This window comes from Gambusia affinis, linkage group LG21 (assembly GCF_019740435.1).
Source record: "Gambusia affinis linkage group LG21, SWU_Gaff_1.0, whole genome shotgun sequence".
NCBI classification, from domain to species: Eukaryota; Metazoa; Chordata; class Actinopteri; order Cyprinodontiformes; family Poeciliidae; genus Gambusia; species Gambusia affinis.
Genome location: NC_057888.1, coordinates 19,173,882 through 19,186,611, shown reverse-complemented (window position 1 = coordinate 19,186,611; position 12,730 = coordinate 19,173,882). Strand labels below are relative to the sequence as shown.

Sequence of the window (12,730 nt, the reverse complement as noted above, 5' to 3'; positions counted from 1 at the left end):
CAGTAATACCAGGTTATAGCATGTTGCAACAAAACAAACAAGTAAGCTGACTAAAAAAAAAAAAAAGAAAAGAAAACCCAATTTTTGTGGATGACACATCGCAGTGTGTTAGCCGCATATATTTTATCCTCCCACGACTTCATTTTCCATTTATTTCCCGAAAGCTGCTAGCTTAAATCATCTGGCATGTTTACTTCATCACTATTACAAATACGGAAACTTTACTGACAGTTTTACCTTTTTTTTTAACCACAGCATCAGTCCCCAGTATCCTTTTGCTTGTTTAGCTAATCTTTGTGATTGCTAAACATATTCCCAAACCACGCTTACGCATTTAACTTATCTGCTCAAGAGGACAGCAATTGTTTTCTTCTAGAGTTATTTGTAATTGTACATTTCTAACAGCAGCTTACCGTTTTGATTCTTCGTCATAATCGTTAAGGATTATGACGAAATGGGAGGGGCTTAACATTGGCGGGTGTTTTTGTGAAGCAGTGTAGCCTGAGGTGGATGAGAATTGGCCTGTTTGAAAGAAATCTTTGAGAACTTTCTTTTCCCACTTTAACTTAAATGACGAATCTGTTCTATAAATATCTACCAGCTGGTGTATTTGGGTTTGTTCGCATTACATAACCCCAAACATTTTTTTTATGTTTAGCGGGTTACTTTTTTTTTTTCATATCGTGTTAATTGAAATCTGCAGTAATGAATATAATAAGCATGTTTCCACTTTTCATTAGTTTTTCTTGGAAAACAGAATTAGGAAGACGTGAACTAACCTGCAACAAAGAAAATTTAAGAAAATGTTCAAGAATGCTCCGCTAATATTATATCTCGGCGTCACATAATTTAGCTGTAATTTGTGCAGGCGACTGAAAGGGGAGGCCAGAAACAGGTGGAGTCGTGAATCAATCCGCTCACTTCCCAGGCGGCAGCCTCCGCTGGGTTAAGAGGTTAGCAGGTTGGTACATGACATCCATCTCCTGCCAAGTGGTGTTATTTCCGTCTGGGCACCTGCTTTGAAGCCGGCTGGAGCGCCATGCGAGTGCAGGCCGTGTCCTCCAACACTTCGGAGCGCCTGCACTATTCAGACGTGACACTCGGTGGCATCCTGAACGCGACGTGGTGACACGTCCTCTCCTTGTCCCAGAATAATGAAGTAGAATTGTAAATGGAGTTTAAAGGTAGTCCTTCAACTTCAGTGGAGAGGAACACAGTGGAAAATACTCAAATCGAGGTGAAGAGATAAGCAATTTTTTTTAGCAATTATTATAAATTTACTTTTTTTTTTTTTTTTTTTTCTTACATTGTGTGTTTTTACAGTATGTTCTGTTACTACCATACAGGAGCAGTGGTATTTTACACTGCTCAAAAAATGATTAACATGAATAATTTTTCTGTTATTTTATTCTAAATCAATTCCATTGTGTTAATAATAATATTTAGAATGGGAATATTTAATTAATTGAGAACTAGGATGTGTTATTTTTTTGTGAGAAGTGTATATTTTCCAGGCACATAGTGCCATTTTATAGCACAATCAAGTAACAATGTTACTTTCAGTTGTTATAAAAATGCTATATATATGTCAAAGTATGACTTGAAAGAAATTTGACTTCACAATTTAACATTTTAAATTTGGGCCTCTGTCTCTTTCTGAAACTCCGCCTTCAGGAAGTCATGACAACATGACTCCATTTTTACCGGAGTTTTAATGAGAAGTAGCTCATGTAACAAGCTTTGCAGGCGTTTGCTAATTGCCGCTGGCTAGTCTGAAGGAGCTGAGTTGGTTAGTCATGGAGTTGGGGTGCTCTGCGAAGTGGAAGCTTTGAAACTTCAGCTCAGAGGAGGAAAACAAAGCAACATTCCAGGTATGTTTTGGATGAGGGATTACAATTTCAACATGATGTAAAGCTCAAACAAGTCAATTTCACGTAATACTGCACCTTTAAAGCTTATCTGGATCGCAGTGCAGTCCCATAAACCAGGAAGAAGGAAAACAAAATGACTGGTTTTAAATCATGAAAATTTTTTTCCCTCCTTGGCGGCCCTGTTCTGACTCTCTTCGTGAAGTTTCCAAGAGTTCTTGCATTTTTATGGAGCACAACAAACTTTATCGATTACAAAACAGTGTTCTTTTTTTTTTCCCTACTCCTCCTACGCAAATCTCCAAGCGGACCATTTTCCATGAGCTCTTTCGCAGATGTTCGCTATCAAACTGCCGGCTCTTTAAATGTTTCATGAAATGATTAAAGCTCACTTAACATGCTGTAATTTCAGGGATAATTGTTGAGTAAATGCTGAGAAAAACAAAGATGAGGGGGAAAAAAATTAAGGTCCCTTTCTTTGTTGGTGCTGAAATTCGAGTTTCTCCTTGTAATGAGGTAGACAGACAGCTGTTACGCTTTGTTAAAATGGAAAGAGTTGTAGCTGGATTATGGTTCATCTAATTTAGTGACTTTTAAATATATGGTTTCCATTTAAATCATTGTGTCCAAGCTGAGTATTTTTCAGATTCATTGTTTTGTTCAAGTAAAGAAGCATTTACACGTTACGTCACGCTCTGCAGAAGGCCGCCCTCTCCGCCAAAACAAGCTAATGCATGCATTAGCTTCTATAAAGCTTGGGAAAAAAAACAGAAAGTTATTAGCCTAATATGGCGTTTAGCTCATTATCTGGAAAAAAGGTGTAAGGGGAAATGCCAGTTAAATCAGGTGGTGTTAATTCAGGCAACCTCTATGATTTAATCAAATCAACAAACACCTTAGGAGGGAGAAGTTAGTGGTAATATTTTAAGCTAGCTAATTCCAACTTTTGTCATTACTGCTGTCCATGAGCGCTTAATAGATATGCTACTTCCACAGTCTCCCAAGATGGGAGTTCAATCCTCCCATCTCCCACTTTGTACGTTCGTCATAGCGCCTCAACGTGATTAAGTGACGTAGTTTCAAAGAGTCAGTAGGAACTAATTCTTTGTTAGGATTAATCTGAAATTCAGAATACAAAAAACTAAAAACCTCAGACCTTAATGAAGGTGCTAGATGACTCTCTAGCACAGCACATTAGCTGCGTTTCCATTACAAATGTGCCCAAATCTCTGCCAATATTCTGCTAAAGTTGAAAAAACTGTTTGGCAATAGTGGTGTTCCCATTAAATTAAAAGGATAATTCAGCAATGGCGCTAGCAATCATCATGTCAACCATTAGCGGAAATGTTTTAATCGTTGGAACGACAAGCCGCTGATATTTGGGAGCTGCCTAGTGGGGAAATTTTGAAGAAGAGTTCTGGATTCAAAACATTCTGGCACAACTTTTTGCATATTGTCCACATAAACAAAAACAAGCCATCAACCTCCAACTACTTCCTGTTTGCCCGTGACTCACGTGATGAGGAAAAAACGTTTCAATACGGCTAAAAAAAACCCACCTCATCCTAGAGCAAAACCTAACAGGAAATGGGAGTTTTTTCAAAATTACCATATTTCTGTTAAGCAAAATTATTTTTCTAACCTCAATTCACACAATTTCATGGTTAAAGGAAAAGGCAGTGTTAAGTTTGGGCCAGCAGCTGGTTAAGCCACTCCCAACATATATTAAGTTTCAGGTCATGTGTTCTCACTGTTTAAAGTCATTATTGACTGGAAATAACAAGAAGGAGCAGAAAAGTCATTTAGTAAACAACTGTCAGAAAACTTTCATTTTATTTTCCTGAGCACTTGTTGCCATCCGATGCTTCCCTGGGCAACATCATCTCACATCAAGAGCAGTCACTCCTCTTGGAAAATGGTGACTCTCATCCTGGTGTAATGCTTTTTCTATCTTCAGTATCATGTTTATTTTGCAATAGTTTTTAACCAGTACATCCTAAAGGCAGCAGTGGGCAGATCAGAGCCATTACCAAAGACAATAGCATGTGTAGGGAAGGTTTGGCTAACACTGCTGCTCTATTGGATTAGGAGGCCAATGAGAGGGAAAGGCGATACTTCATAATGATGTGTTGTGGCTGCCTGAGTAGGCATGGTCCGTGATGAATCGGAAGGTCTGGCTTCATAAATTATAATTATTTTGTGCCAACATGGTTTGAGCGAGCTACTTAGCATCGCAGCATCTATCAGTCGACCCATATGGCTCAGAGATTAACAGCGGAGTTTGTTGGGGGGGGTTTTGCAGCCACCAAAACATTTATGATGGAGAGGAAAGAAGAAAGGAAGTAAGGAGTCGCAATTCCACAGACTTTATTTAATTCCTCCTAATTGTTTGGTAGCTAATTTCCACAAGAGGTGGGCTAACCTCAGTAGGTTAGCCAGCAGGCTAGGTTAGCCAATCTCTAACAAAAGATTTCCCTCCTTTTTGTTGTTCTGCTTCAGAAATTCTATTATCTTGTCTGTTGCTTTTGTTAGATTTTTTTTTGTGGAATTTTTATATATATATATAATTGACACAATAGGTAACATTTCTGAAAGTGCTCCAGTGTGTTTTGAAATGTTGTTTGATTGAAGAAAAATAAAATCTTTTGGTTCATTTCTTTGGCTTGAAATGGATTTCCTAAAATTGTGCCCTTTCTGCCAAATGTTTGTTTCTAAAATACTGAATCTGAAATTCAGTATTTTTTAAAAATCCTGTTGTGTTTTATGTTCTTGCTAATTGTTATCGGCTTTGTGAAGGCTATGTTTAAACAATCATCTTCACATTTTTTTATTTCCATTCAGGTAATAGTTCATATTCAAAATGTTGAATTTGAAACCTGTGAACAGTGGAGACTTTTGCAGCCATTTGCTAAAACACAAAATCTTATCAAGTATTTCTGGTCTAGTCTCTAGTGCAAATATCTTACTACTCTTGAAATTAGACAAAACAATCTTTCTTAGTTTAGTTTTTTATATATGAGTTTGTTTTAATTAAAAAAATTCCTTTATATTGATGAAAACGTACTAGTTCCACATTATTTCACTTATGAGACAAAACGGAACTATTTTATTTTTTTTTTTAACAATATCAAGACATAACCAGCTCCTATATCTTGCTGAAAAGGTACTTACAAGTTAGTTTTGTCATATTTCAAGTGGGCTAAAATATTTGAACTAGAAACTAGAAACGCAAAATTTTATCAAATATTTTTGGCCCAAAGTGAGGCACTTCATGATATTATATGATAAAACTTGTGGTTCAAAGTGCCTTGTTCTAGTATTTGTGCAATGTTTGTTTCTGATGCGGGCCCAGAAGGCTAGAATCTTGGTTTTATTCTGGAACTTACTAGCTTGTTTGTGGCCAGTTTTTAATTCCATTAACTATGTGTGCATTTCTCGCATGCTTCCTTTTTTCCTGTGATTCCCCTTGAATTCCCGGCTATTGTGTAAGTGCTTGGCTGCTAAAGTCAAAAGTAAGAAGAAGAAGAAGAAGAAGAAGAAAAAAAAAAGGATGAAGTCCCACTTGAGCAGAGCGACACATGCTCAGACAGGCTTGTGGAGTCAACACTTGTTCTGGGGTTTTGTCATTTCTAATTACCATGCAATTCCAAGTGCTAAGTCTGTCCCAGCCAGCCCTCGTTCCCCAAATCATGTAGCAAAGCCATGCTTCATGTCAAAGTAAGGCTTCTGCTGCGGGTATCTACGACAAAAGAAGACTGAACATGTCGGCGTGAGATGAACTGGCTAATGTGAATCCTCAAGTGAACACTAAATTCCTAATAAATACAAAAGGGGAAACCCGTAAAGTCGATGAGCGACGATCCAAAGTGACAAGAGTTGCTCAGAGTAAGTTTGGCTTCTGTCCTGAGGCTCATCCAAAGCTTCCCTGATGTTTCCTTGCAAGCAGGCAACAAGTCGCTCCGAGCTCCGGCAGGTTTTAACGTCTCCTCTGTGGCTTCCCCCCCCCCGCCATCCCCACCCCAACCGGGCCGCCAGCGCTGAGAAAAGGGCCCATTGTCTGATGCAAGAGCATTTCTTGGCCTCGAAACAATCATGCCGTGGGGATTTCTCCGCTCTCGAAGAGTTGCTTGAAACCCTGCCATTTAGCGATCAGCTTTTATGGTTTGCAGGTTTGCACCTTTGAAAGCAATAAAACTTTAGTGGGTTTGTTGGACAAGGCATGCCGTGTGTCTGTGTGAAACAGGAAGTGTTCAGTTCTCTTAAAAAAAAAATAAAAAAAAAAGAGCTTTAAAAAAAATACGTTGCAAGACTCGAGTGAAAAAATGGATTTAAATGAAGAATTATTCAGTTTAATTTAAAAATTGAATCATGTAGATTAACAATGAATACAAAACAAAGACCTTCACGAGTTTAATTTAATAATAATAGTAGCCAAATATATGTTGTTACCACTTGACTGTTTCTTGAAATCGTAAGTAGCCCCGAGCATGACGCCACCCCCACCGGATTTAGCTTCAATTTAAGCTCAATCTGAGCAACAGTTGCATTAAATGTAAAAGTTAAAGTTAAATGTAAGATGCGATTATCTCTGCTAAACGTAGCTGACGTATATTTAGCTAAGTGTAGCTAAAAGTTGCTACATTTGAAAAGTACCAAATGGATCATTTTCTACTGTGCTACATTTGATAAATGTAGCCTCTTGGGTCTATTTTGGTTCCCGACCTGCAAGGAATCGACCAAAAAGACAAGTTACTCTTCTTCAGAAGAAGGAAGAGAAGCCAGACATGGAGAACCACCGTCAAACACTGTCTGGGATCAACTTCGCCGGCTCTCAGTCCTCAACTGTCTTTTATTGAAACAGAGTGTGACCTAAGCACATGAACATCGTAGCTCCAAACAGCTGCAACGTCACCTAATTGATTACACAGCATCTAAATACAAGCTCTTTTCTTTGGGTCTGCGCGTGACTCTTGACATGGCGTTGTTTTCCTATATCTCTGATAAAACAGGAAGGGTGTGTAAACGTTTCTTACCTCCAAACAAACATCCAAAAAAACAGTTAATAATGTACCACAGAGAGAAAAGAAGCCTAGTAAAAAAAAAAACATGAACAAATAATAATATGAACACATAACCTTTCAGATAAACTCATAATTTAAATGAACTTAGATCATAATTTTCCCAACGTAGCCATACTTAGCAAATGTAGCTAAGAAAAGCTACATTTCCATACATATGTCAACATTTAGCTAAATTGGTCTAAATATTTTATTTTCTAAATGTCGCCATATTTAGCTAAATGTGGTTAAGGAATATGTCGCTACATTTAGCTAGTGTAGGTAAATGTAACCTACATTTAACCACATTCAGCTGAATGTGACTGTATTTAGCTGATGGAGCTAAATATAGCTCCATTATATAAATCTTGCTAAATTCAGAAAAACACTGCAAGAGACCCTTGATAACTTTGTAACAACTACTCTGTTTAAGTATCCATGGAAGTCTGTCATCTGAATAATTGTGTCTTTTACTAGATATGAACATGTGGCTCGAATTGTCGTGCTGTTTGCAGTGATTCTTTTTGTTTTTTCCTTCTCTCTACACTAGCGCTGTTGCTGTGAACCCCGGATACGTGGCGAGGAGTCACAATCAAACTGTTTAAAAAATTCTGTCCTGCCTTCCCAGCCTCTCCGTGGAGTCGTAAGGGGAAAAAAAGAAGAAGAAGAAGAAAAATAAATCCCCTTCAGAATTTAAATGAAACGGCGTCGGGTTTGACAGAGCTCGCTGAAAGTGAAGTGAGTCTGGAATAACCGTGGTTCACCGATGAACGGGAGGGGAGAACCTGATATGGACTCTTGTTATCATAAGCCATATGCCTCCTGCAGCCTGTGGACTGGCTGTAAGGTAAATAAAGCTGATGACAAACAGCAGCAGAGAGTGCTAGCTGCGCCTCGCCTCCTTCCTCATCCCGACAACGCAGGCCGCCAAACAAATTAGCATCAGCTGGCTGATACATTTGTAATCTATTCAGAGCTTGGCAAACAATACAAATTGGATTTCTAATTTCTCCTGACTCATTTATGCGACGCGAGCGTGTCGCCATGGAAACATTTTTAGACACGTGGCAACTTTCATCAGAAATACCTTTATCTCCCGTTTTCCACTGAAATTGCTTTCAAGGTGTGTGTGCGATTTCTTTCTTTTTCTTTTTCTGTTTTTTTGCAAAACGGGTTTCACATATTTGAATTTTAACTAACTCTCCAACTCCTGTTAACGCTGCCACACGCAAACTGTCTACTTTACACCAAACACACACCGGTCTAGGTGCAGAAAAAAAAGTTTGTCCCACACACACACACAAAAAAAACAGGTGCATCTCAAACACACACGTAGGGCTCTTAAGCATAATTGGCCAGATTAAAAACAGCATAGCCTCCGGACGCCTATCTGCTCTTAAAGCAAATTCCCCCCCCCAAAAAAGAAGAAAGAAACATAATTTAAATTCCTAACTCAATTCCCAGGCCTCACAATGCGTGCTACATCTCAGCCCCCAACACACTTTTGATTATCCGACTCCGAAGAACAACAAAAGCAATTAAAGATACCGTTCTCCGACTCCATTGAGCCATCCACCCCATGCCAGATAACCTAGAGACGCCAAGCGTTCTGATAAATGGGCCGTGAACTTCTAACTGCTAAAATAACAACGCGACCTAATGTGTCCAGCAGGATGCTTATCACTATGTAATCATTGTTGCGTTTGCACTGAGTGCAATGTAGGTCAGGGCTGTGCGCGGGGGGGGGGGATGGTGGTTATTATTTAGCTTTGCCTTGACAAGTTTTCACGTGTATTCTTGAGCCACTCTGATCGAGCAGCTGCCATTTCTGTGTCGTGAAGGAAATATCCTTAGCTTTACATCATGTTCTAATGTTATTCCCTCATCAAAAACAGACCTGGAGTGTTGCCTTGATTCTTTCATGCATGTTTGAGAAATCCTTTAGTCTCCCATGGCAACCATTCAGCTGTGCAAAACGCCTGGGTGGACCTAGCCCCACCTTCGAGGACAAAGCTCCTCCTCAGAACTGTAGTGAATATTTAATGGCATGTTATATGCTGGAAAAATGTCATAAATGCTGTTTATGCTGCAGTGTATGTTAGTGATGCTACACTCTTTGCGAGATGCCTGACTTATTAACATATTTACATCTGTGGCTTGGAAAATTAAACAGTGTTTAGGAAATATTGTGCCTATGGGACAAGAAAAACTCTCAGTATATTTATTTATTTGACCAATAAGCGTCACATGGATGCTAATTAAATGCGGTATGTACATCTAGGATTGTACTGGTTCGTCGAAATGTTCTGCAGAAACCTGTTATTGAGTTTCAACATTCTTGTTCCACAAAGGGAATTTGAGCAGTTTGATTATAACTTTAATCAAAGACGCCTTGGGCAGCAGACTAGGCATGACATTAAAAGGTGATGGTAACTGACTGAATCTCACTGAGTGATCAGAGTGAATCCTGACTCGTGGATTTCAAAGTATCTCTGCAGCTCAAACGAGTCGCATGCACACAAACACGCCCGCTCGGTCGCCGGAGACCGAAGTCATTTGGGAATCGGTTTACAAATCTGTGTCGGACATCCCATCTGTGCCGCCGGATGGTCTGTCCATGCGGACACACGACTCGTTCAAGATCCACATTCATACAGTTTGGGTTAACATATTGGTTCTTTTGTCACGTAACCTTTATTTTTGATTTGTAGCCAGTGAGTTTTTCTGATATTTTTTCTTCCCTTCTTTAAGCTTCTCTTGCAGTTCATGCAGGATCCTTTTTTTTTTTTTTTTTTTTTTGAGATTCCAGGAAACATAGTTGGCTCTCAGAATGTGAGGCTGAACTAAACTGGAAAGGCTTTGAGAATGTTAGATCGTTGACTAGATTTGGCAAATTAACAAAGCTGCACAATAAATCACTAAAACACAAGGACTTGCCAAGATAAAAACAGACATTGATATTTCTATTTAAAAGGAACCATGTTTCGATGACTTCCTGAAGGCGGAGTTTCAGGAAGAGTACAAATTTTTTAAAAGAAGCCCAATTTCGAGGTGTTAAATTGTTTTAAGTCATATTTTGTACACAGTAAAAAACGAAGTGTCAATTTAACACCTATAGAGTTGAATTTAACTCCGTTTCAGATAACATTTGGTCCCACTCGAAAATAGTGTAAAATGTACTCTATAGCCAGTGTCAAATTTTCAGAGTTAATTTTACTCATTTTAGTGTCAAAATCAACAAGTCAGTGAGTCAAATTATTTAACACTATTGTTTGTTTACACTCTTCAGAGTAATATTGTTATTTTATGGAGTTAATTTTACACTAAATTTACTTACAAATTTACACTTTATTGTGTTGTTGTTTTTTCCTTTCTAGTTTTTTTTTTACACATATACTATATAATGCTAAATTTTAGCATTGTATGGCTTTTATAAAATCTACCAATCACAATAAACACAAAGTTTTAAGTTCACAGTGACAACATTTATTCAATTTTATGATCCAGTGACATAATTACTGTAACAGTGTCAGTTTAACCATCTTCAAAACAATGTTCACCAAAGATAGCAATACGGGACAAACAAAAAGAGCAGTGTCATTTGCTTCATATGACATTTGTATGTCAAAGGGCTTCGGATAACATAGATGGTTGACATCAAACACAACAAAACCTTGCATCATTTTAGTAACTTCATAAGCATGAAAATGTTCATTAAAAAAGATACTGTACATAAAGGCAATGTAAGCAGCAACAATTTGTCTTTAACTATGAACACAGACTTGATCTGGTAAAAGACAGGCATTTCAAATAAATAAATAAATCAATAAGTTGGTCAAGGGAGCACTGTATGACGTACCAAACACATAATGGGTCTTAAAGAGCTCATCAAGAGCTCCAACTGAACATGTTGCCTTACATGGAATAGCATAGTTGTCAATCACAATGAAGAATGGGTGAATACTGCTTTGGATGGATCCCTGGTCAAGGAGGTAGGGCTGGGTACGTTGGGTGATTTTGTCAAGATGCTGCTGCACACTGGTTCCAACCTATATTAAAAAATAAAAACATGACAAAAGTATTTAGTGACAAATTTCTGAATGAAGATCAGACAGAATAAAATTTTGAATTGTAAAAATGAAGAGACTGAATTCTGCTTTTTTTTTTTTTATCTTTAAGCAACTGTTAAGCAGTACCTTTAGAAATCTGATGAGGTGATCCACTGCTTGAGATGCAGACATCTTACTCGGCCTCTTTCGTCCTTGTGCAGATGGTGGTAGCAGATGCAGCAGAAGCAAAATAGCAGACATGTCACTATCCCAACCTATAGACCAACAGCTTCATGTTACTATCATCAAACATATGAATTTGTCATAATTACCTAGAAGACCAACATACCGTTCTCAGCTTCAGCAGCCAACTCTGCATTCCGCAATAAATCCAAGAGCTCAGTGGTGGGTACCAGGCCATGGCTTTCCTTTATAACCTTGGATTTGAGACTGGTGGGCCACTTCTCCAAAACTTTATTGGCAGTGCCTTCACCAAACAGGAGTCTGAAATCTTGTTCTATCTGAAATGCATAAAAAAAAGAATTTCACACAGTAATAAGACAGTAAATCGCCTGTACTTGCACAGTGCTTTATAAAGTCCAGAGGACCCCAAAGTGATTTACACCACATTTAGTCATTTACATGCTGATGGTGGTGAGCTACATTGTAGCCACAGTTGCACAAGGGAAGACTGACATAAGCAATGCTGCCATGGGCTTGTGCCACCAAGCCTTCTGAACACCACCAGCAGGCAAGGCAGGTCAAGTGTCTTTCCCAAGGACATAACAATTTAGAAAGAGTTGGGGTTCAAACTGGTGATACACAAGTTACAGGACAAACTCCTATGACTGTTGCCACTAAGTATTTTAGTAGTGTAAGAGATAAAACTGTCTTACCAGTCCTGGTGTCTCCAGAAATCTTGGAAAGACAGAGAAGACATCTGCTGCTTTCTTTTCATCATTGACCATTGAATGACGGTAATGGAAGGTAGCCTTCATCTTCTCACGGACAGTGTCATCATCAGCAGAGTGTTTCAAAACAGCAATAGCTGCTTCCACTTCCTCATCTGACAGCACTTTGTCAGCAGTGAAAACCCTGGATTGACCATGGCCTGGTCCACCACCTTAAAAAGAAAGTTTCTAACTCCCAGCCACAGATTTTACATTACTTTACATATATACTCAATATTGAGAAAACTTACTTTTGGGAGATTTGCTACCTGAGGCACCCCTTTCCTCTGCAGTTTTTCTTTGAATAGTCTTTAAACGCCAAGCAAGGTATCCTGAACCGCTCTCTGGATCATAGTAATGCTCCTGTCAATAAATACAAGCAGACTTACCATTCCATAAACATCTTTGAAGGTAAATATATATGCTTAATGTTGCTAAAACAGTTTTACTCATATATCCATGTTTTGGTCCTCCAGATAGGGAAATAGGGCAAAGATCCCCTGAGCATACATCACTCTGACACTTTTCTGCTGGAAAAAGAATAATAAAAATAAACAACCATGCAAGACATAGTTTAATAGTTAATAAATATGATTCAAAGATAATGCCATTTGAAAACTGAGTTTATATTCGATACACTTGAACATAATCAATACAAGCAATATGGCGCCTATTAGCTGCTACATCCATGATGCTAACCATGCTAACATGACTCGGTGGGTGCTACGACCCCGAAGTACCCACGGAATCTGGGCCTTTGGCAAAAGGCAAAGTGATTAATACTATTAAAATTTATAACAGTTAAG

General features: G+C 38.5%; 1 protein-coding gene across 1 annotated transcript; it reads right to left on the bottom strand.

Moving 5' to 3' along the window:
• Positions 1-10,433: 10,433 nt before the first annotated feature.
• LOC122824168 lies at positions 10,434-12,450 on the bottom strand. The gene is made up of 6 exons (XM_044104450.1): positions 12,378-12,450; positions 12,176-12,287; positions 11,871-12,097; positions 11,324-11,495; positions 11,122-11,249; positions 10,434-10,974 (listed from the first exon to the last, which is right to left on the bottom strand). Exons 3-6 carry the CDS (start codon positions 11,970-11,972, stop codon positions 10,732-10,734), a joined length of 645 nt encoding a protein of 214 aa, XP_043960385.1. The 5' UTR covers positions 11,973-12,097; positions 12,176-12,287; positions 12,378-12,450; the 3' UTR covers positions 10,434-10,731.
• Between the last annotated feature and the right edge of the window lie 280 nt (positions 12,451-12,730).

What these genes read in the sequence shown, in the direction of transcription:
- LOC122824168 (XM_044104450.1), bottom strand. Translation starts at nt 11,972, where the DNA reads ATGAAGGCTACCTTCCATTACCGTCATTCAATGGTCAATGATGAAAAG. An exon ending in TTCTGGAGACACCAGGACTG is followed by an intron (nt 11,496 to 11,870) that starts GTAAGACAGTTT and finishes TATGCATTTCAG; the next exon opens with ATAGAACAAGATTTCAGACT. An exon ending in ACCTCATCAGATTTCTAAAG is followed by an intron (nt 10,975 to 11,121) that starts GTACTGCTTAAC and finishes TTTTTAATATAG; the next exon opens with GTTGGAACCAGTGTGCAGCA.